General features: G+C 44.9%; 1 protein-coding gene across 1 annotated transcript; it reads right to left on the bottom strand.

Annotated features, from left to right (window-relative positions):
• Window positions 1-208: 208 nt before the first annotated feature.
• Window positions 209-11,416, bottom strand: jcada (junctional cadherin 5 associated a). Its single transcript, XM_070853143.1, has 4 exons — window positions 11,046-11,416; window positions 6,562-7,488; window positions 2,203-5,738; window positions 209-299 (listed from the first exon to the last, which is right to left on the bottom strand). Exons 1-4 carry the CDS (start codon window positions 11,414-11,416, stop codon window positions 265-267), a joined length of 4,869 nt encoding a protein of 1,622 aa, XP_070709244.1. The 3' UTR covers window positions 209-264.
• Window positions 11,417-24,209: the final 12,793 nt, after the last annotated feature.

A 24,209-nucleotide genomic window follows, 5' to 3' on the forward strand; every position in this document is an offset into this window, starting at 1 on the left:
TTTGAGAGGTGGAGAGAATGGAAGGACGAGGATGTCCTGTTGAAGAGTCCTGGAGAAGTGGCACCAGCAGTGCCTTTATTTGGCTGTAAAAATGCTCTCGCACCACCAGGACAGTCATTTCTGTGAGAAGTAACAGTGAACAGTATGGGATCGGTCACAGCCGAGTGAGCTGTGAGGTGAGATGAAAGCCTTTGTTGTTGGGAAAAAAGCTGTTAACTTACGAAAAATAGATTTCCACAGTGGTGAGTGCAGTGAATACAGAGGTTACACTCTCTCCACTCGACTTGGGTCGTAGGAGTCTGATGAGAAAAAAAAAGAGAAAGAAAGGATGCGACAATACAATAAAAAAGAATCAGAACAATATTAATCGCCCTTAAAAAGGTGGAAAGAGGTTTTCACCTCTAGCTTTTGACCACATAGAGCACTGTTTTATGAGCGGGTCCTCGTTTTGTCTGTGCTGCACATATGTACCAGAAGCAGAAACACACACATGCACACCGATGACAAGGTACAAACTCCTGCTAATAGTTCTATATCATTTCTGAAAAAGCTGGCAAGTAAACATGGACATAAACAATGCTGGTTTTAAAATACTTTTAATATCGGCTTTTAGACCTTGAGGACAGACACAATGCATTTTGGTACTATTACGCTGCGCTGGAAGCAGTAACTCTGTCTCTGAGGAACTCCACGGGGGCACCTTAAAGGACTAGGTGAACACTTTTTTGGAAAATGGGCTTTCTTTTTGACAACAAGGTTAGAAGATAGATATCAGCTCCGCGTCTGTGCGTTAAATGCGGAGCTGGAGTCGGTGCATGATTAGCATAGCTTAGCATAAAGACTGGAAGCAGGGGTAAAAAGCTAGCCTGGCTTGGTTTGGTGACATCACTAGTGCAGAGACAGAACCCAAAATCTGTCAGGAACTGAGGAGACGAGATTGATATCAATGTTGGGAACGAACACTCAAAAAGAGAGCGAATAATCTTTCTGAAAATTGTGCAACTATCCCTTTAACAGAACCACTGTCAACAGTGGATCCATTTGTACATGGCTGCTCATATATTGCACTATGATGCTGCTTCACTTTGAAAGCAACACAAGCACATACTGTGCTTCCTGTTTTCCTGTCCCATTACGTCACAGGTGAGGTGAGAGCGTTCTCACACAGACCTGTGGTTTATTGAAGAGGATGAACTTACCAGGTTTCTAATTCTGTAGTCCCAGGGTTCTTTGATCCTGCCTGTCAGTCAGTCAGTCAGTCAGTCAGTCAGTCAGTCAGTTAAGAACCGTGTGCTCTCCTTCCACCTGTGCCCCGCTCTTCCTGTCACCCTTGCCCATACATACACTACTCACAAAAAGTTAGGGATGTTCGGCTTTCAGGTGAAATTTCAGGATGAACCTAAAATGCATTCTAACCTTTCCAGGTGAACTTAATGTGACCTTCTCTAAACCTTTGAATGCACATGTCCAACTGTTCAGTGTTTCAGTACTTTCTGCACCAGCTGCTGTTCTCTAACAAGAAGCTTAACAGCAACATTCACAACAGGTTTGATCCATGAATCCACCAATACATTTCCTGCTTCAGTTAGAATTGGTATTTAAACAGTCCTCCTCATCCTGCTGTTCACATTCTGACATCATGAGACCAAGACGACACCTAACAGTTGATCAGCAGCACCTCAACACTGGAGGCTTCAAACAGGAAGTCCTCAGACGGAGGTGTTCACTGAGCTTAGAGGGTCACAGAGTGTCATCAGGAGGTTGGAACAGTGATACAGAGACTGGAAGAGTCACAGAAAGGAGAGGAGTGGACGTCCTTTGGCCACATCCCAATTTATTGAGACACTGAAAATGTTTTGTTGTGGTATACCTACCACTGTTGGTAGATTTTCTTCAAATACATTGTTTAAGATGAATAAAATCACCATTGCATGCTTCTACTTAAATGTCCTACTTTCATGATATAATATCACTGTAGCATTAACTTTTTACATTTTCCATATATTTCACCTGAAAGTCGAATATCCCTAACTTTTTGTGAGCAGTGTATATATATATAACCCGGTGCAGCTAATTACCGCCACCCAGTGTCCAAAATAACATATGACATATCCTGAGAAAAATAATCCAACATGCCAACAATAAACATAAATGACTCCTACATACTGCAAAAGCCTTCTCTATTAAGTACTTTGTACCCACCTGAGACAGAGAGCATCTCCTCATCCTCCTTATTGGAGGTCCCAGTGCTGAAGGTCAGTGGCATCTTTCTTTCTCTGTTGGGAACGCTGCGAGGTTTAGGGAGCAGTGGAGGCTTCTGGAGCATGCTGCGCTGCTTTGGTTTGAGCAATTTCTGTACCTTAGTGCCTTGTGTCGCCTCACTTCTCCTGACCTCCGCTGTCTTCTGTTCATCACCGCCCTTCTCCAAATGCTCTTCTTTGTCATCCTGGGCAATTTTCCGTTCCATCTCTCTTTGTTGCTCTTCAGTTTTCACTTCCACATCCACGTCTTCACTCCCCTCATTTTCTGCTTTTAGTGCAATCTCAACATTCATCTCTTCAGCCTTCTCTTCTTGGCTTTGCTCTCTCTTACACATCCCTCCATTTGCTTCTACCTCAGATTTGAAATCTTCTTCAGAATCTCCCAATTTGTCGTGTGTTTCACGTGCATTCTCATGTTCGTCTGGGTTTTCCACCCACCCTTTATCCTCCAGTTTCTTATCCTCTTCCCTGTCTTGTTGCTCCACAGTTTCCTCCTTTGTCTCTTCCCAAGCTTTATTCTCCTCTCCATCACCATCCTTCTCCTCAGGATCAAGTTCTCCTTCAGAGCATTTAAGGCTGAAGCATCTTATTTGAGACACTGAGTCCCGCTCATTCAGACAGGACGTTCTGTCCAGAGATGTAGCAGGTGAATAAGCAGGTTGTGGGGATTCGATTGCTCCACCTTGCCCTCTCTTCTCCACACTGCACACACTAAGTGTGAGCTTCTCACGAGGGATGAGCAGGGATAGGGGAAGCTTACTTGGCGGGAACTCAGGCAGGTCCAATACCAGGGACTGAGTTTCGGTATTCTTGTTGTCTTCAACATCGCTGCACTTGGTACCCTGCTGTTCTCTGTCTAGTTCTTCATGGTCCACTCCCAAGTCTGTCTCCTTGGCCTCCTCTGTCTCTGCTCCCTGAACGGAGTCATCTTTGAGTTGCTCACTCTCTTGTATAACCTGCTCTGTCTCTTCGCCTTGACTTTGTCGCGTCTCAGCTACAGTGGCGTCCTTATCGTCTTGCTTAATCTCTGATTGTTTCTCAGCCACGCCCAAGGCCTCCACAGGGACAGCTATACCCAGGATTCTGGCAGCCCTCTGCTCAATAGACTCATTTTCAGGTATACCTTTTGCACATTTGACTTCATACAGGTTGCTGAGGTCCTGTGCAGGTGAAGTAATGGCTTTCTCCTGAGTCAGTAAGTTCTCCAAGTGCTTATCTGCCATGGTGGATTCATTTTTATAGGCCAGAGGCTCAGAGACGGCACATCTTTCATTTTCAACACTCTCAAACTCAGAGGAAATCTCCCTGGCCATCTTGGTGATATGTGGTAAACCATCTTTCTGAGGTGATCTGCTGCTGTCATTGGTTCCACAGACGCTTAAATTCAACTCAACCCTGAATGGTGGAACGCCGTCTGAATGAGTCTTTCTCTCAGCCTCTATCTCAGCTTGAAGCTCTTTATTTGAATTTTCATCCGGGCTATCACCACTTTCAACAAGTGCTCCCCTGCTCTCCCATGACAGCTGCACCGACTGACTATGCTCCTTATGATCGAGAGGGGAAGGGACTGAGAGGGAGCGCTGCATTGGCTTCCCAGGACCACCGGGAGTCTCTGTGTAGACAGTTAACCCCACATCCCTCAGCAAGGACTCTTTAGGGACTGTGATGTCCTGTCTATAAAGACAGTTTGACTCGTTGTGTGTGAGTAGTGAGGGCATGAGGCAACACTCTCTGGGTCCTGGGTTGGGGAGTAAGGATAGCTCAGTTGTAAGTGGTATGTTGTTGGTCTGTGTTCTGGAAAAAGCACCCTCCGTGTACATTGCATCTAGATCAGCGCTAGAAGCCAAGGACTTTGATCTGACTTTTACATTACTGGATTTTTCTATGTGCATTGGTGGAAGACTGATTGCTTCCCTGCCTGGTTCTGGACCAGCAGTGGCATGTGCTCCTGATTTAAACTGGTCGAATTTCTTATTCACTGCATCTAGATCACCAATGGACTGACTCACATTGGGTCTCTTACTGATTGTGTCTTCCATCTCCTTATTAATGCTCTCCAGTTCACCAATAGCATCACAGGGTCGTCGGTTCATTGGCTTTAACAGAAACTGGCCAAAGGCTACTTGCTCTGCACTCTCCAGGGGCCTGGGGTTGCTCTTCCTGGGAGACAATTGCTGCTGGTCTCCCTGATCTTGGGCCTTTGATGGGGAGGAAGGGTCTTGTTGAGAAGGTTGTATTGATAGTGGTTGTGTTGGGGTGAAGCTGAGACGAGAGAAGGCGCTGTTGCTAGAGAGATGGAGGTTTTTATGGCCTGCCATGGGGTAACCATAAGAGGAACTGGTGTCTGTCCCCACACCACTGTCTGTGGCTGTGTCTGAGACAGACTGAACAGGCTCTTGTCCCCCAGGTGGACTCTGGGCTTCTGGACTTTTGACCACTGTCAAAGGTGAGCCGGTCTGGGTTTCCTGATTACGGTACTGGTTTCCAGGCCAGGACCCAACGTAGCACAACTCTTTGTCTTCACTGGCTTGAAGTGCCCATGCATCTATTATCTCCTTCCTCAGAGGAGCCCTCTTGTAGTTTCTCATTGAGGATGTGCTTTTGGTGTGAAAATGAGAGTAGTGGGGTTTGATGGGCATCTCATTCACCGATTTGCTCCGCACATTCAGACTCTCTTTGAGACCTACAGCAAAAATATCTGTGTTGGTGATAGTTAGGCTTGGTATTGCCTCATTGTTGTTCTGATCTGCTGCTAAGTCTTTGTTGATGCTAGTTGGTGTGTGAACAGGGACAGACACAAGGCAGAAAATTGTCTCACTCACTCTTCTCTTGGTGTTCCTGTTGTTCTCGGGCCCTAAATCTGGGACAATTTTCTTCACTTGGGTGATGGTTTCTGAAAAGACCTGATCTGAACTGGACCCCTGGCGAGAAGAAGTCCTTGTTAATGGGGCCTGGAAGGCAGAAGAGGGAGATGGAAGAGGACATTGGTTTTTGGAATATCTGTTGCAGTTTTGGTCAGTTGCTGGGAAGTTATCGACAATCTCTTTGTGCAAATCACTGTGCCACCTGTCATTGTCATTGTCATAGTTGCTAGAAGCTGTCTGGCTAGCATCATTGACCAGTTTGGCAGCAATGAAAGACCCCAGTGGCGGGGGCAAAAAGGCACTGTCATCGGATGCAGGTTCCGATACGGTGACGTTGGGAAGCTCGTTGCGGATGTGGCGGATCTTGTCAGCGTCCGTCAGGGAGTTGCCTCCCAGAGATGAGGAAATATGGTGGATATGGGGGTCGTCAAAGGGGATATATTGGATTCTTCCACCAGGGTGCTCCTGGGTAGTATATACAGGGTAAAGATGTCTCTGGTCAGACATGCTCCTTTCTCTCATGGGATCGGGCCAGGAACTAGCTGGGTGTCTGGTAAACCAGTGAGATCCATCTGGAGCCACTTGTATCTGCTGATACACATCCCCTCTGTACCTTAGAATAAAAAGAAATACAGATGCACAATAGTTCCACCAAGAGAAAATTGAAAGAAAGAGCCAAATTATATTGCTATTCTCAAGAATCAATTAAGCTAGTAAAACACTGATACATACATTTATTAATATAATATAATATAGTATAGTATAGTATAGTATAGTATAGTATAATATAATATAATATAATATAATATAATATAATATAATATAATATAATATAATATATAAAACACTGATCTTAAGAAGTCTAGAGCCTCTCAATTTTTACTGCATAACATAAAACTCACTTGAAGAGATCCATCAGAATCTGGCTCTGGCTTGCGTATAAAACAAAAATATTAGGCAGTCTGAAGTTATGCGTTTGTCACAGTACAGTATCCCTATACACAGGGAATGTACCATCTCCAGTCCTGATCACAGTGAACTTGCCTACAACCAAAGTGTCATTTAAATGCTCAGATTTAGTGGTGGTATATGTGGAAATTCTCTGAGCTATACGTTTCTTGCATTAAGCTAAACGCTGCTGTGACTCCAGTGGCTCCTCCAGTGCACATGTCAAATTGTCCTTGGGCAACACAATGAATCCCAAATAGCTCCCGAAGCACAGCTTTGGAGTGTGAAAGTGTGTGTGTGAAAGAACACTATTCTCCAGTCCAATTAGATTCCTCATGGGTGAATGTAGAGTTCAACATGGATAATTAGAATATAAAACCAAGGATTGGTTCATGACACTCAGTGTTGAATTAAAGGGTACAGCTAAATTGATGAAAATGTGAAAAATGTCTTCAACATATTAATCATAAAGAAAAAGACAAATGTACCTGTAGTCAACAGTAAATTCACCATATCCCCGGCGCCCTCCTCCCAGTACAGGAGCTCTTTTATATGATGGGGGAGGGATGTATCCTGGGGGTCCAGACTCCTGTGCAAAATAGTCCAGTTGGGGGTCACCCATCCTTGATATGGGAAGTGGCGTTCTGTCCCTGGCCTGGGGAATCACAGAGTCTCTCCCAGACAGCAGCTCGCAGCTTCCCCTGATCTGCTGGTGCATCTCATAGGAGGGAGGTCTAGGGGGCCGGGTGAAGCGGGGCTTTGGTGTAATTGAGAGTTGGTTGGCGCTAGCTGGCCTACCGTTCTCTGGCCAGCGGGGTGCCCTGCAAAGGTCGTGGTGTGATAGTGGGTGGCCATTGACCCGCCTGTACAGTTCCTGACCTGATGAAGATATATCCACATATTGCAGGCTGTCAGGCTGCAGCATCCTGGGCAGAGACTGGGATTTGGCTTTGGTCCTGGGTTGGACTACCATGCCCTCTGGTGTCCTGGCATGGAGCCGCTGCTGCTCCTGTGCCCTACGCTCACCCTCACTCTGTGACAGCTGGTGGCAAAAGCTCACAGCTGGATGCCACTCATCTGTCCCTAGGCTCTGGCACTTCCTCTCAGTTACTATCCTCCACTGGTGGAGAGCAGCTTCCCTCTCTCTAGTATGGGCCTGAACCTGGGCCTGAGCATGGGCCTGAGCATGGGCCTGGGCTGCCCAGCGCTGCCTCTCCTGAGCTGCCCTCTGACGCTCATCTGCAGACAAGTCTTGGCCTCTTGCTTGTTGAGTCCCCCTGTAGCCACCATGCTCTCCTCCATGGGGCTCTCTGAAGTCAGCATAGTCCAGCAGCACTGTGAAGTCCTGGCCTCTCCTCCTCCAATAGGACACATCCTTGGACTGTGACTGGGGACCTCTGGAGCCATCACAGAACCTGTGAGGGAACATACAGAAATAAAAGCGTCAGTATGGTTCAACTGGAGTGCTTGTTGTGTGGCTGCATTACATAAGGAGCAGGTTTAGACCAAACTTTTTAATTAAGAGAGAGACCCAACGAGTCAGGAATTCAACATTAAGGATTCAAGAATCCCCACATGAGCAGCATCAGATATTATATTAGGCAACAGTGGCAGGAAGAAACCTGGAAACAGAACCAGGGTTTCTGTGTTGGGTGGAGGTCGGACAGAGAGAGAGAGAGAGAGAGAGAGAGAGAGAGAGAGAGAGAGAGAGAGAGGAGGGTGGGGAAGCACAAACAACCAGCAACTGTAGTACTGATAATAGGATGACAATAATGTAATAATTAACAATATGGTAACAGTAAAAACATGACAATACTTAACAATAAAAAAAAAATCAGTAAAAAGTGTCGGTGGCTGACGATCCGCTGCAGTGATTCATGAAGCTGAGAACCACAGCAGGAGAACCAGGACCAGGATCCACAGGAAGGGAGGAGAAAAGCACAGAAAGGCTCCGAAGAAGATTCCAAGTTACTAATAGACATTAAAGAGACATGAAGCATAAGGATGGAGAGGAAGAGGAGGAGAGAGGAGCCCAGTGCATCATGGGGAGTCCGGCAGTCTGAGCCTATAGCAGCATAATTAGGGGCTAATCCAAGGCCTGAGCCAGCCCTGAACTATAGGCTTTAATTATGAATATATTAATTATGAACTTGTGAACAGTTTACCTTTTTTGTGGTCAACACTTTTGAATTATTATACCTTTAAGATCCTTTGGTCTGTAGCTGATTTAGAGATGAGTCAATGCAATGGGGTGTGTTCCAAATCCTGGAAAAGGCAGTTGTGAAAATTTTGGAAAAAAAAAAAAAAAAGTCTACAATATCAGGATTTGTCCTTTAACTCCCACATTAAACAGATTTTTCCATCTACGTAATATTGCTAAAATCAGGCCCATTATATCCACTGATGATGCAGAAACATTAGTACACGCATTTGTCACTTCTAGGTTGGACTACTGTAACTCGCTATTATCAGGCTGCCCCAATAAGTCCTTAAAGACTCTCCAGCTGGTCCAGAACGCTGCTGCTCCTGTTCTGACGAGAACTAAGAGAAGAGACCATATTTCTCCTGTACTGGCTTCTCTTCATTGGCTTCCAGTAAAATCTAGAATAGAGTTTAAAATCCTTCTCCTCACCTACAAGGTTCTTAATGGTCAGGCCCCATCATATATTAAAGAGCTCATAGTACCGTACTACCCCACTAGAGCACTGTGCTCCCAGACTGCAGGCCTACTGGTGGTTCCTAAAGTCCTCTAAAGTAGTGATGGAGCCAGAGCTTTCAGCTATCAGGCTCCTCTCCTGTGGAATCTCCTTCCAGTTTGGGTTCGGGGGGCAGACACCCTCTCTACATTTAAGAGTAGACTAAAAACCTTCCTTTTTGACAAGGCTTATATTTAAGGGCTGGCTCAGGCCTTAGACCAGCCCCTAGTGATGCTGCTATAGGCTCAGACTGCCGGGGGACTCCTATGGTGCACTGAGCTCCTCTATTCTCTCTCCTCCTCTTCCTCTCCATCGTTATGTCTCATGTCAGCCAAATGTCTGCCTCTAACTTGTTATCTTCCCCGGAGCCTTTCTGTGCTTTCTCATCTCTCAGGTTCCTGTGGATCCTGTGGATCCTGGTCCTGGCCCTGCTGATGTGGTTCTCTGGTTCATGAATCACTGCTGCTCGTCATGCTTTTCAATAATATCATACTGCTAATCTTTTAGTCACACTCCTATTGTTAGTGCTATAGTCACTGTTAGTACGTTGGTTGCTGTTTGTGTTTCTCTCTCTCTCTCTCTCTCTTCCTCTCTCTCTCTCTCTCTCTCTCTCTCTCTCTCTCTGTCCAACCTCCACCCAACACGGACCCCTACAGAAGCCGCCCACATTGAGCCTGGTTCTGTTCCGGGTTTCTTCCTGTTAAAGGGGAGTTCTTCCTGCCACTGTTGCTCAAAATAATATCTGATGCTGCTCATGTGGGAATTCTTGAATCTGCTCTTCATGTTAAGCGTCTTGAGATAACGCTGTTGTGATTTGGCGCTATATAAATAAAGATTGATTGATTGATTGATTGAATGAATATGGGCTGAATAAAATATAGAGAGCATCTGCCACTAGAGGGAGACAGAGAACAATGAGTGGCAGCACAGTGTCTGGTCACTGTTATTTCCTATGTGGCTGTTATTCCAGGACCTCCTCCAAGGCAGATCAAAAAATTAAAGGGTGTTTCATTGACAATCTTTCCATTGCATCGTACTTAAGTTCTTCAGCATTTCACTAAAGCTGTATAAGGAAAGCTCCCACTGTATCTCCGAGAGGACAAGCCTGATCGGGTAAAACAAGACACAAAGGGTCTCTGCATGTAGCCTACTCATTTAAGGCTATTTCTGGAGTGACTGACAATGCAAACAAGAGCATGAGGCAGAGGCAACAAGCGCGCCCTTGACATTTCCATCCATGATCATGACGGAACAGATATGTTTGCTTGGGGAAGGGGAGCTAGCCATACCAATCTGCTGAACTCCAGGGCATCTCATGGAAGATGAGGCTACCCTCATTAGTCACTATTTTCAGATGCTCTGTCACTGGCTGGTGGCAAAGGGATTAGCAATTAAAGACAGTCAGCTAAGTAAAACTTAAGGAAAAAGGGAAAATCGACCTTCCTAATTGTGTGGTGGTGGGAACAGCTAAATTGACTTTGTCTAAGTTACAGCACACTAAGCCCTTAAACTGGTGTAAATAGGCAAACTAAATAATCCTGTTTTCAGGGACAAACAAAGATACTGGCTAAAGACTGGCTATATCTCTGGAAATATCATACAACGGTCCTTAACCAAGGAGCTTTCAATTGCGTAACTCCAGACTACACTAAATATAACATATCCTCCATATATATATTTAAATCAACCCTATATAAATCCTTTATTATTAATGGGGTATGCATTATAGAAGTTGGTATAATGCATTGGAGGCCTGTTAGGCACATTTGTTATCTTAGAGGGTAGAATAGATAGGAGGTATCCTGTCAAACCTGGCAACCTGTGTGACTGTGACAGGGCCTGCTCAAATGGGGCATAAGGGTTTACCCAAAAGCTGTTTTGATTACTCCAAGGTCCCATGTGGCAGATTCTAACGACTCTGACGCACGTCATCCCTCCTTCCCTATCCAAGACTTGATTAAGAAGAGGAGGGGAGGGAGAGAGGGGAATAAAGATGAAATGAGAGGAAGTTATGAGGGGAAAGGGGGCGGACAAAGGCAAGAGAGGGTCTAAGCAGCAGTGTTAGGCGGTGTACGATCTGATGCAAAATCCCCATGTAAAACTCCTTGATGAGGCATTTATTTTCATTAATGTGCTCCTTTAAAGCAGCACAACAATGAATGATTGTGATATCTATTATTAATGGATAAGGACAAACACAGGATGGGGCATGCAGAGGGGTCCATCTGACAGGAGCACATTTCTAGTACCAAGGTACAGCGCTGACTGTGTCTTACCCGCTGTCTGAGGTCAGCGACTCTCCCAAGGAGTGGATGTCAATTTGGCTCCGGCTCTCGCCCTCCCGCCTGGACTGGCTCCTCTCCCTGGGTTCGTTGTTGTTGTTGGGACAGGTGCCGCTGTACGCTCTGGGCGGCCTGGTGCCGTCACCTTTCCTATAGGGCTCCCACGGCCCTTTTTCATAGCCATTCACTGTCCTGGGGCCAGGCCTGTTCTCCAGGATTTCACAGTGTCTGCTGTAGGACGGCGGTGAGGATGACGGAGCCTGGCGCGATGAAGATGCAGGGGCTGGGGTGGGGGTGGAGGAGGAGGTGGCATGCTTGGGCAGCTTGTATCCATGGGAGATGAGGAGGTCCTCCACGCTGTACATGGTCGCATTTGTTTATGCTGGTGGATTCCTTTTTTTTCCCTTTCTCTGCCTTTTGTTTTTGAGAGAGAGGACGGTAGGTCAGGTGTTAAAGTGTCTCTGCTTCTTCTCTGTGTGCAGCAGCAGGATCACCAGTACAGCTGCGCAGCTGAGGCCATCACTGAGAAATAAAAAGAAAAGAGGGAGACGATATGAAGAGACACGTAGACAGAGAAAGAAAAGGACGGTAAAACTATAACAAACCGCTATGCGTGTCCAGTTTTTGTCAAGGGCCCCAAATCCATGTGGACAGTTGAGAGGATGAAACAAAAAAAAGACCCCCCCCCCAAACCTAAATTGGGAGACAACAGAGAGAGAGGTGCATCCCAGCAGCCTGTCTCTTCTCCAGCCCTCCAAATAACAACAGCACAATAACAATGAGGCGACGGGGGGATTGTATTCCTCTCCACACCTTCTATCTCAACATCCTTTTTTTTCCGTCTCAAAAGTATTTCCTGACTGTAGTCTAAAAAGATGAGGAATTTCTTTCAGCAGTATGCCCTAAACGTTCTGGGCTTGGATAAGAGTTTGCATACTCCAAACCTACTACCTTCAAATCTGAATCCTTGAGAAAACTGAAAGTAATATAAGTATTGAATATGTCCAATTGTCCATGCACTAATGCTGTGAGATTTTGAGTTTAAAGATAGGACAACAATGAGTGAACCCTAATAATGTGCAAAGGCTGTAAAAGTAAAATAGCATTGTGATTTTTGCTTTGTGCGATAAAACATGACTAGAAGTATTAGTAACAAGGACAGATGAGGAATTTAATTTCTAATACCCAGGTGCATCTGTACATGATGTAATGCTCTTGATGAAGTCATGCTCGCAGCCTTGTCAACTGCACAGATGCTGCTGCGGCCCACTCACTCGATATTCTTGACTGGAACAGAACACTGCCAACAACCTGGTTGTCCTTAATAAGAAATGGCATTCAGGAACGCCAGTGTGAAACTCCTAGCCAGAATCAAATGCTGTTCAGACAGTAGCAAATCACAGCGTGTTTAATGGAACAGCCAAATTGCTTGTTTTCTGTTCTGAACAACAGACGACTGACAGTCTCACTAACGCGCATTCAGCTGCAAACAGATTTGCATTCGTTGCGCTTCTTAGCATTTATGTAGTCATGATAGTCCCGCAGAAATGCAAAATCCATCTGCGAAGGTCCTGACCCAGAGGCCAGCATAACACTGCACTCTGTATCCTCCTCCTCCTCCTCCTCGTACCTGAAACCTAGGAGAGCCTACCAGGTGATCAACAGGATCCAGGAGCGTGAAATGCTCCTCTCTTTGTATGTCTGGCTCTCTAATTTGATTAGCGTTTTCATTTAAAATCTTAAACCCGTTAGTTTAGGAGGATTGTGCTTACCCACTTATCACTTTTATTGAGTTTCACTTTTTCCACTTGTGTTTTGAGTGATCTCCATGAGTACAAGCTACTTGGGTTGGTTCATTTTAATGACGTCAATGCAAAAATTTGGTCTTGGTTTGCTTCCAAATAAGCATGCGGACCTGTGGCATCATTTGTCATTGACTGTTACTTCATAGTGACTAGTTCAGTAAGTCACAAGATGTTTCTGAAATTATAATATTCTGTAAAAGCTGGTATACATTGAAACAGTTTTTCTGAAATTGACCTCACTGAACTGAACCATCATCGACGTGAGCGAGCGTCAGCGTCAGCGTCAAAATCAGTTCCATTACTTTGTTTCCTGTTGGACCGCCCTAACTGGACCCATCCCGCTATGACGCAGTGCGCTGAACGCCTTGTTTCTATTTCTGTCACGTTGGAAGCGTTGTAATGGATGAACGAGGAGTTACCTGTACCATACCGCCTCAGAAACCTAAACAAGGAGTCAGCTGGCTGGAGTGAGATCACAGAGAGTTGACATCCATAATAGCAAACAATTGCTGTTGGCTAGATTGTGTCACTTCCTTACTAGATGTGATCAATCTGTCCACAGTCCTTTAGCCAACTACATACCTATATCCAGAGAAAGTCGGCAATCAGCTGTGAGATTTTTGTAAACAACAACTGTATATTTGACGGTTTGCGGTGAAGATTCTGAGCGCACCATAGCAAGAGACAGCACTGATGAACATTACAGAAGACCTCCTTATTGCATCCGACATCTCTGTACTTGTCTTGTTAGATCAGAGTGCTGCATTTGACATCACCGACCACCACATCAGGCACATCCTGTCTCAGAATGATGCAGAAAAACGTCTCCATGCACTTGTTATTTCCATGCTGAATTATTGCAATGACTTGTTATCATGTAGCCCCAACAAGTTTCTAAAGATTCTCCAACTGTTCTAGAACACTGCACCATGTACACTGGACACGTGTAGCCCCTAATCAGGCACCATCATGTCTTAGAGCATTTCTTAGGTTGCCTTGGACCAGCTCCTTGTTTTACTGCTATGGGCTTACGCCGGTGACACACTGCCTCTGTCAGCAGCCCGTGCCTTGTGGAACCTGTAGGGGTTTTTTTGCGTCCATTTTAAAAGGTTAGAGCAGCCAGACGGCACGCGTGATCATGGTGGCTCAGATGCTCAGATGTTTTGACATGGATTGACAGGATTACAACTTTTTAATGGTTTCACAGTCCACATCTATAGAATATGTCACTTGCACGGAAAAAAATAAATGTATATATTTTCTAAATAGACGATTCCTGTTTCCCCCTTCAAAGTAAAAGCCATGTAGCGTTTATGTGGACAGAATCCCTTCATCTATTGTTATTTGTATCTGTTCGCATGACATTTAGAATGAAACGAAGTGAAGTATTTGATTATTTATGACCATTATCAAACTCGGTGTGGAAAGATGGGCAGCTGGCAGACAGCACGGCAGTAGACGTGGTGTCTGTGCGGACACCACACGCATGCAAGCTGCAGCAGTTCAGCGAGGTAGCTGCCACGCACGCTGGGGGACTTCCCATGATGCTCTGAGCTCCTCTCTTTTTCGCGCGTTCTCCATCTGTACGCATCCTCTCAATGCATGCTGATAACACGGCATCTTCCCCTTGGTAGCGTTTGTGTTCTCTCGTCTCACAGGTTTTAATAAGTCATGGCTGCAGTTTTCTGGCTTGCATGGATTGCTGCTGTGGACGACCTACCAAGGTGAGCCTGTGTGACTCCCACTGGTTCTTTTATTATTAGGAATTATCTATTATTACTCACATTATTAGTCATATTATTGCTATTGTTATGCTGCTATGCATCACTCACTATTTCTGTCTTTATCTCCTTCCCACACCCGACACGGTCCCTACAGAAAGCTGCCCACCTCCTTCCCAGGTTCTGTCTGAGAGTTTCCTCGGTATTGTTGCCTATCGCTTACAATTTGTTGGGGATCCTTGAATATTTAATTTAAATTCTTGAATTCTTGAGTATTCTTGAATACCCAAGATTCACCATGAGTATGGTTTTTACCTGCTCTATTTGTAAAGTGCCTTGAGAAAACTTTTTTGAAGTGGGGCTCTATAAATAGATATTGTTTGACTGGTTGATAGGGGTAGCACGACAGTGAGGCACTGATAACCGCTGCTGTGAGGGATCAAATAAAACCTCGGATTCAACTAAATGTATGCAACAACGCTCTGCTTTCATCCCCCTAAACACAACAACATTGTGGCCTCACAGGAAGAAGGTTCCAGGTTCAAACCTGCTGGCCAGCACTTTGTGCCTGGGGTCTTTCTGTGTGGAGCTTGTATGTTCTCCCCGTGCTTCCCCATACTCTAAATTGCCTGTTGGTGTGAGTATGAATGGTTGTATGTCTCTATGTGTTGGCCCTGTGATTGAGTGGCAACAAGTCCAAGGTGTACCCTGCCTCTCTCCCCCTGCGAATGGTTGATTAAATATTTATGATCATTTATTTATAATAGTTGTTCACCCAAAGTTATCTAATAAACAACTATTTTTCTCTAAAACATAACTTTTTTTTCTTTTCTACTTTAAGTTAAGGACCAACACCAGGTCTGCCTACAGCGCTAGAGAAGACCATATCAGACTTCAAAGATCAGAGACAGATTAGCATCACACCCCTTTCTTTACTGCAGATGAAGCTTATCCCTCCAACCAGGCACGAGCTTAATTAACTGAGCCTTCGGTCAAATGTTATGTTCATTAATAAGATAATTCACTTTTGCACATTAGCTTATCTTACTGTACATTCAGTCTAATCTAGCTAAACCCTTAATCTGAGGCAAGTGCTCCTGGTAACGTCACAAAAAATCAATAATCAGTGAAAAGTGAGTATTTCTTACTGTAAAGTGACCTGCTGTCTATCAGTGCCACCCACCACCACCCAACCCCACGCCCATTCCTTTCCATCACAAGCTCAGTTTAAATACTGCTAATGCTGTTACGCAATGGAATTGGCTGTTATATCAAATAAAACCTCGGATTCAACCAAGAGTATGCAACAACGGTCGGCTTTCATCCCCCGTAACACAACAACATTGTGTTTCACTACAATGGCAGTTTGTGTGACAAATGGTAAATGGTGTGCATTTTGTGCAGCGCCTTTCTCGTCATTTCACCTGCCCAAAACACTTCTACATCACATCCTCATTCACCCATTCATGTATCATTCACACGGGAGGAATCTAAGCTGGAGGAGACTGTTCTTTCACACACATTCACACACTGAAGCTGCTTCAGGAGCAGGTTGGGGTTCAGGTGTCCAAGGACGCTTGGACACTACGATGTGCTGAGGGAATGAACCCCCAATCTTTCGACCGATGAACGGAAAAAAGTGCATATCTGCTGCATTTTGATGGCATGGATTACTCCTAGAGAGAAATTAATGATATAGTGTGTGGATAACATGTGCAGTAAAGTAAGCTAAAAACAAACAGAACCACATGAGGGCTGGCATTTCCATACATGACCCTGAACATCAGCCTCTACATTTTCTCTTATCAGCCAGTGTACACTACTACTGTAACATCATTTACTACGCAGTGAAACATGTAAGACCGACACTTTTGAGTTCAAGTGAACTTCTGTCACGGCCATGAGTTGTTTATTTAGAATAAAGCCTGACTATGGGCTACACCAGCGGCATGCTGCAAGGGCATGACAGCTTGCAGGTTGACAGTTTGATGTCAGCTTCTTATTCATGGCCCGGCTGAGATGAGGGGAGAGTAGGGAGGTGGGGAGGAAAGCCAACAGTGGGGCAGCATGGTTGACAGACGATGCAGGGCAAAGACCTAGATCAAGCCTTGAGAGGACAGATATGCATAGTCGAAGGGTGTTAGTCTAGATTGCAAACACTGGTTACCGACTATGTAAATAAACTTGACAGTGACTAGTCATGCAAGTCTATGAATATGTACTGTATACCGCACATGAAGGAGAAACATTTTCTGTTCTCTGGTCAAAACTAATTGAGCAACAGTGACTAATGTCCAAAATAAGACACAGAGATGTGTTAAAATAGCACATCCCTTCTCAAAGTGAAGAACTACAGACCAAAACAGATCTGAATTTAACAGGCTCCAGCACAAAAACACCACAACAAAAAAATCTCATACAACAGAGTCTGGTACCAAAAAGAGGATAAGCCTGCTTCCTAAAATATTCCACAAGAACTGAACCTCTCCACCACGCTCTTCCCAGTCTCCTTGAATCCATAAAAACGGACCCGCGTGGGTGTGCACTTGGGTAGGCTCTGGCCTGCATGTGTTAGAACTGTGCACGTTCGGGGATGACAGCCCATCACATTCAGCAAACAGCGATGGTCCGCAGATTGTTTATCTATGCGACATCGCTGTGTCCAGGAGAGGGGCCGTCTCTCTTCCTGAGGAAGTGTGCCGTGGTGGGGACAAAGGAAAAGCCAACGGTGTTGCAAATGCTTCCAATCAGGTTCTCTGCAGGCTCCTGATTGTCTTTGGAAAAGAAGTTGAAGGTCTGTTTTTGGTTAAGGCCAGTAAAATAAACAGCTAAAAAACCTCAGGCCATATTTTACCCACGCTGACCTCTAGAAAGCACAATGTTCTCCACTTCACGTGGACTGCATCTCAGCAGTACGAAGTGTAGGCATATTATCTGGGTAGCTAACTGCCCTCCAGACATCCGCGAGCAATCAGAAATCATCCCTCAGAGCCAAGAGGAGCCATGTAACTGTATGTTGTGACAATTGTGACCTATTGTAACAGCGCCAAAATTAAGGTTGAAAATCAGAAACCTGAAAAGTGAACATCTGTTAACAGGGATTCATCTCATCACCGCGTGGCAACCCGCGTGCACACTCTAGCATCTCCACTCTCCTGGTAGGGAGAGCGGCGTCAGGCGGGACCCATGCATTATCAGTCAATTAGCTCATGCAGAAATGTTCAGCCAAAGAACGCCCACTTCCGTTATTTTGTCGAGCATATCCCATGTCAACAATAGCATGTGGGCTGCCAAGATGTTCGCGTTGTATTGCCTGAGTCCAAAACGTATTACAATCAGATCCCTCTGATAGAGGAATAAAAGGCAGGATGGAAAGAGGGTGAGGGTGTTGTTTTTATTCCACCATATTCCAACACGTCACAGTCTGAATGGTCTACTTCTGATTCATTTCAGAACTGTCTGGCCAGTTGTCTGATGTGGTGTCATTGTTTCGAATCAAATATTCAAATATAATTTCAATAACAACTGGCCTAAGCACAAGGCCAGTATAGTTAATAGCTCATTAATGCACACTATGCAGCAACCAGTCATACACTGATAATAACTAATGAACTCCATTTCCATTGTATAGCACACGTAGCTCCACCACCTAACATTCAGCTAGGACACAGTAATATATGAGCTGAACATGTATTCCATTTCAGACACACTGACACATGGTCAATAGCTTTCACACGTTTCTGCCTGGCTTCATCCACCAGCCTCTTTTCTCCCGCCTGCGTCACCTCTGCTCTGACATCACTTGTGACATCAGGGAGGACCTCAAAGGGGATCCCTGTAGCCAGGCAAACATCAGGGGACTTTCAAAGGCTTCAGCTATTCCCATCCAATAGCAGGAAAAATGAATTTTCTTGATGCTCTTGGCTTGGATGCTAAACTGAAGACAGACAAAAAGAGGACAGAGAGAGGAACGTAGCCTGTCAAGCCCGCTAAAACAACGATTGTGCACAGACGCGATTACTGGAAAGTCTAGCCCCGGGTTAACTAGAAAGCCTGCAACACTAGAAAGTCATCCCAGCCCACACACGCCCGAAAGTTGAAGTGGTGTGACTCATTATATGGCTGGGGAGGGTCACTCCAGATTCGCTGACCAACCTTTTCTTCTTCTGCTGCTGCAAGCAATTAATGAGCTGCTTCCCCTCTTAATATGCTCCCCGTCCCACCGTACCCCACCTCCCCTCAGGCATCTAGCGAGGCCATGTGTTAATACATCCTCCCAGTCTCAAGGATGTGTGAAAGAACCTACCACATGACACACATGCGCCCATGCACACACACTTAAGATTTTACCCTTCCCTGTGAAAATACACATTAGCTGCTGCTGGTCTGGTCTCAGATTTGCATTTTTTTTTTTTTTTTTATCTCCAAATCCTGCATACTGTCTAAACACTGCTATATACAGCTCCTTATCTAAGCTTACTGGGCTATTAAAGAACTTAGCGAGAAGAAACAAGATCGCTCCTGGGCAGCGTTAGTAGTAATTCAATAGTGTTAAACAGCACCTACAATAATGACAGAACTTCCCAAACAGGAATCGATCAAATCTGGCGAGATGAAATGGGAAAATCCCACAGACGGTGGCACCTCGTCCGCTCACTGCAGCAACACTGTAATATGTTCTAACACAATGTTGAACTTGAACAGATCAAGTGGGATCCTGGCCTGCAGAGGCACCTGAATAATAATGTAGGTGCAAGACCATCTGGAAAATAAGGCTTCAACATTTTGACATAATCTGAGGCATGAGTAAAGAGCAGAGCAGCTGTCCTAGTGGGCTACGAAACATTACATAAATCTTTAAGTGCATCACATTATTTTCCAATTTCAGGAAATCAATAGCTGATTCTCAGCATAGCCAAGGTTATGAGGCAGTGGGTGCAGGATGCTGCACGGGGGGAGGAGGGGGGGGGACGAGAAGAGAGGTCAAGCAGCAGCCATCATCATGCTAACAGCAGGTGACAGAGTGACAACATAGAAACATCAAAGCGACCTAAACTTGGCATACCATTTGCCCAGGGCTCATTTCCATCACCGTTTGGTGCTGCTGGGCGCCAAACCGAACCCAAAGAGCTCAGGACCGAGAGCGACGGGGCGCCGGACCCGAGTGTTGTCGGTGTGTTGTGTCGTGTCGTTACGAAATGATTGACAGGCTCGGTATGAAAGCTAGCCCCCACTGGTTCCGTTGCAGGTTGCCGTCGTAGCCCATTAGCCTAGCCCCAAAATGCGCGCACTTCGCGGATGCGGGGAGAAACCACGCCAAATTCCGTTAAAACATCTGCCCGTTTAAGGTTTCGAGGCGGCGGGGGACCGATGCATCCCCGTTTTGACGCGACTGAAGACCGTACACGCACGAGTAGAGGTCCTTGGATGAATTCGGCTGTACACTGCGATTCGATGATCCCTCTGTTTTATAACTCCAACTGCAAACACAGACCATCACAGCACACTGTACCACCAGGGCAAAGCACTTCTGCGAGTTCAAATTGCACATAAGCAATTGTTGTTTTTAAGGCAGAATTCCTGCCGAATACATTCACGGCCGCAGTGTTTCGTTTAAGTTCTTAATTAGTGTCATTTATCGATATAAATCTCGGCTCGCGAGCTTGGACATAAAAAAAAAAACTGCGTAATTTGGACGGAGTTTGGCCTCTCTTCCACATCAAAGAGAACGGCACGTTAACGGGGCTACAGCTAGCCCGGCTAGCTCCGTCAGCAGTCTTTAACCTTCAGCTGACAGGACCGCGTCCACTGCCGAAACGCGTTCACTTCAAAGAATACAGACCGGCATCCTCCCACTCATCCGCCTCGTTGTGTCGCGTCCTCCAAGCGCCACAGTGTCATCATCCTAAATCCGTTCTCCGTGGCAGGGGGGGAGCGGGGACGGACGGCGCCGGACAGCAGAGAGAGAGAGCGCCGAGGTATAGCTGGCTCGGCTCGGCTCGCAAGTTAAGGAGGGTGGGTGGGGGGTGGGGGGGGACAGGCTGGAAAATGTTGAACGCGGAGCAGATGCGAACCTCAATCCCTGTCTGTCTGTCTCCTTACAGAAGCTGTCCGCCGCATATGTCGTGGAATAAAAATCCTCCCGCACCCCCTCCCAGAAAGAAAAAACCCCCCCAAAAAAACAGCCCCACAGTGATGCCTCACTAACAGCTGAGTATAAGCGGCGGTGAAGAGCCGCTCTTACCTGCGAAATTGGTGTTTGCGCTGTCGCCTAGTCCTCAGCACTCATCCCCGCCGCTGCTCCGGACGGACTGAGCTGAGATCTGCCAAGGGAACAGCCCCTCTCTGCTCCAGCACAGCATTCCTCCTCTCCAGCGGGGAGGCAGCTGGATCCTGCTCACAGACTCCATCTATCTATCTATCCATCTATCTATCTATCTAATCTTATATAATTTGCATGCTGTCATTTTTTTTATTTTTTTTTTTATGAATGTAATCAGAGTGATTGACGTCAGCCTATAAAAGGACGATTACTTGCAAATAAATATTGTGTAAGCTGACCTCCAGCTGTGTGTGCATTCATGATGTCATGATGTATTTGGACTCTTCAGCTAGAATAGGCACGATGTATTATTCTACCCTCCCATTAATTGGCTGCATCAATCAGTCAATTGATCATTTCAGTCCATTTTCAAGCAAATATTAAAAAAAAAAAAGAAAAAAAAAAGAAGCTGTCTGGCTTCAGGATGATTGTTCTTCTCAAGTGCAAGATTTTTTTTTTTTCCTGTCTTGTAATGAACTGATATCACTTTGGCGCTAGCAAATTGGGATGGACATTTCTCATTGTTTTGCAATGTTTCATAGACCATACATTGATCTGTTGATAGCAAAAAAAAAAAAAAAAACTCAGTAGATTAATAATGGTAATGAAAATGATCAATCAAACAAAAAAGTGAAAATGGACTTTATATACTCTAAGAATTTCACAGGTAACATAACATTAATATAAAAAGTTATTTACAGCAGTTAATCAAACTTTGGTCCATTTGTTGTTTTGGGCCCTGTATGGTTTGCCAAAAGCTATGCAGCATCTGTCTGGCTACGGGCTTTCAAGGCTGAGAGCTGTACATCCTTTCCACCTCTTAAAAGGAAGAGAGCATTCATAATATTGACACTGACACTGCATACAACCGAATTCCCCTGAAACTTAGAGAGGCTAGTGGGCTTCTATCAGCCCTGGCCTGTGCATTCCCATAGTGGAAATAATGTCAGTGGGCTGCCTAGTATCTGACCACTGAAATATATCTCCTAATTCATTTGTAATGGCCGCTTTTGTCTGTCCATGATCACAGGTGGTAATGTGTCCCCTTGGGAAAAGTTGCAACACGAATGATAATATTAACATTAAATCAGCCTAACTTTGAATTACCGCTAGACGATGATTATCTCCTGTCCTGTGAAGCTAGCCATTGTTTCAGTTGCTGACTTAAGATATCACGTGGCACATCCACAACGAACTAATAGATCCAAAGAGATAATTGGTGTTTTAATTGCCCGTGGTTGCTTGTATACAGTTTGTCCAATGGCATGAAGCATTTGCACAGCAGAGCACTTTGTACTGAATAACATGTTGAGACAAGCGGGAGATACTTTAACTGCTGTGTTACAGTAGTTTGGGAAAAAACAACATATGATGTCTGTGACCTACTTGCATCTGCTCAGTATCACTGGAGATCCTCACTTCTGCTGCTCCCTGTGTTCTTAGAGTGTATGCTAGCTGCAGTCTGGCTGTGTCTGGTTTTAATTGTGCTGTATGTATGCAGCTCATATGCAGTGCACCAAAATGTGGTGTGGAGACACTGATGTCACTGCTCTGTTTGCCAGTTGTGGTTTTGAGTTTGGGGGAGCAGCGCTGCTTGCTGTGGGCTGCTGCTGCAGTTGCCACTCCTCAATTCCCCCGAGATCTTTTCTAACACTTGACTCTGTAGGTGGGTGGGTGGGTGGGGGGGTTGTATGAACATCCTCTTGTCAATGAACAATGTCATCCTTGGAGGATATTCAGCAGAATTATTTAAAAACTTGAGCTCGTGTATTTGTCCATTTGACTGTGTTGTCTTTTTAACTGATACAGATTATGAGAAATAGTTTGACATTCTGGGCATCATGCTTATTTGCTTTCTTCCTAAAAGTTAGATGAGAAAATTGATATCACGCTCGTATCTGTTCATTAGAAACACGAAGCTACAGCACGGATCCATTGTAGCTTAGCATAGAGACTGGAAACATTAGCAGCGAGCCTGGCTTGGGCCAAAGGTAAAACAATTCTGAAGTAAATTCTAAAGTAAGGCCAACAAAATAGTCCAATAGCACATAACCTCCCTTAAATCAACAACGTGTGTCATTTCTGCATTTTGGCTTTTTGTACCGATTAAACAAACACGATGCGACATGTTAATTGATTTGATTTAGCTTTTACCAACTTCAGACGGAGGCAGGATTATTGTTTCTCCCTGCTTCTAGCCATTCGCTAACTGTATAACTGGAAAACAGATTTACATAATCAGTTTGTTGTCTAAAAACAGGGCCACAGGCAGGATATTGGTGATACTTTACATTGCAGTTATCTTAATGTTTTATTTCCATATCCACTTATCTCACTGCGCTTTAACATCCCAATCCACACAGCTGGGAATATAATGGAAAAATAAAAAATTTAGTGGTTTAATAACAAGCAATCAAATTGAAATATTTTGTCAAAAAATACTCCAGGTTGCTAAAGGTCCAGGTCCAGTCAGTGTATATGGTGTATTGTATAAGTTACAGTAGCTTTAAATAGATCAGCAAGTAATGGGCTTAGGAAGGCTGTTATTGCAGCAATCCTAATGTATTGAGTGTGGCCACCTTTTAAAGCTTGGCACGGGCCAGACAGATTACCATCAGGGGGGTACTGTGCCATCTGACAAACATGATACTTTCTGTGATTGGTCTAATTCATAGCCATTGGTCAGTCAGGGGCTGGCTAGCAGTCTCTTGTCTCAGCATTTGTTTTGAATTCTCTCCTCAGAAATAACCATTGATGATTCAAACCTTCTTCTTGACAACAAAAAAACAAAACTTGTCAGAGCATTTGAAAGTTCCAGGAGTTGTGAAACCATTTCCAGATGGATTTTTACTAAACGTCACCTTGATGACTCGCTCTCAAAGAAAATGCCAAAGATTGATGCATGCCGTTGCTAGTCCGTCTAGCTGATTTCAAAAGTTAGATGCTCTTTCATTCAGAAAGAATGTGCTAAACTTGGCTCGGCTATAATAACTGCACATTTGTGGGCCTCACGGACCAAAATTGTCCATTTCCCATCAGAATCCATCTGCAGACCTATAATTAGGATTATTTTAGGGACATCGGTGTATCCGGTGGTCACTGAATCCTCTGAATCTATCTCGCAGAGCCACAGGCGCTGCCCTAAACCCAAACAATTGCACCACAATGTAACAATGTGCTGCATTACTCTGTCCATCAGCAGCCCGCCAAATGAAATTGTGAATCAACAGCAGGAAACAACAAGCAACATTTTAGGTATTGCTGAGCAGTGAATATGAACATGTGCTTCTTGTTTACTGCTTAGCAATAC

The sequence above is a fragment of the Pempheris klunzingeri genome, chromosome 21, assembly GCF_042242105.1.
Source record: "Pempheris klunzingeri isolate RE-2024b chromosome 21, fPemKlu1.hap1, whole genome shotgun sequence".
Classification (NCBI taxonomy): Eukaryota; Metazoa; Chordata; class Actinopteri; order Acropomatiformes; family Pempheridae; genus Pempheris; species Pempheris klunzingeri.

What these genes read in the sequence shown, in the direction of transcription:
- jcada (XM_070853143.1), bottom strand. Translation starts at nt 11,416, where the DNA reads ATGTACAGCGTGGAGGACCTCCTCATCTCCCATGGATACAAGCTGCCC. An exon ending in GAATTTACTGTTGACTACAG is followed by an intron (nt 5,739 to 6,561) that starts GTACATTTGTCT and finishes TTTTATTCTAAG; the next exon opens with GTACAGAGGGGATGTGTATC. An exon ending in GGAGATGCTCTCTGTCTCAG is followed by an intron (nt 300 to 2,202) that starts GTGGGTACAAAG and finishes TTTTCTCATCAG; the next exon opens with ACTCCTACGACCCAAGTCGA.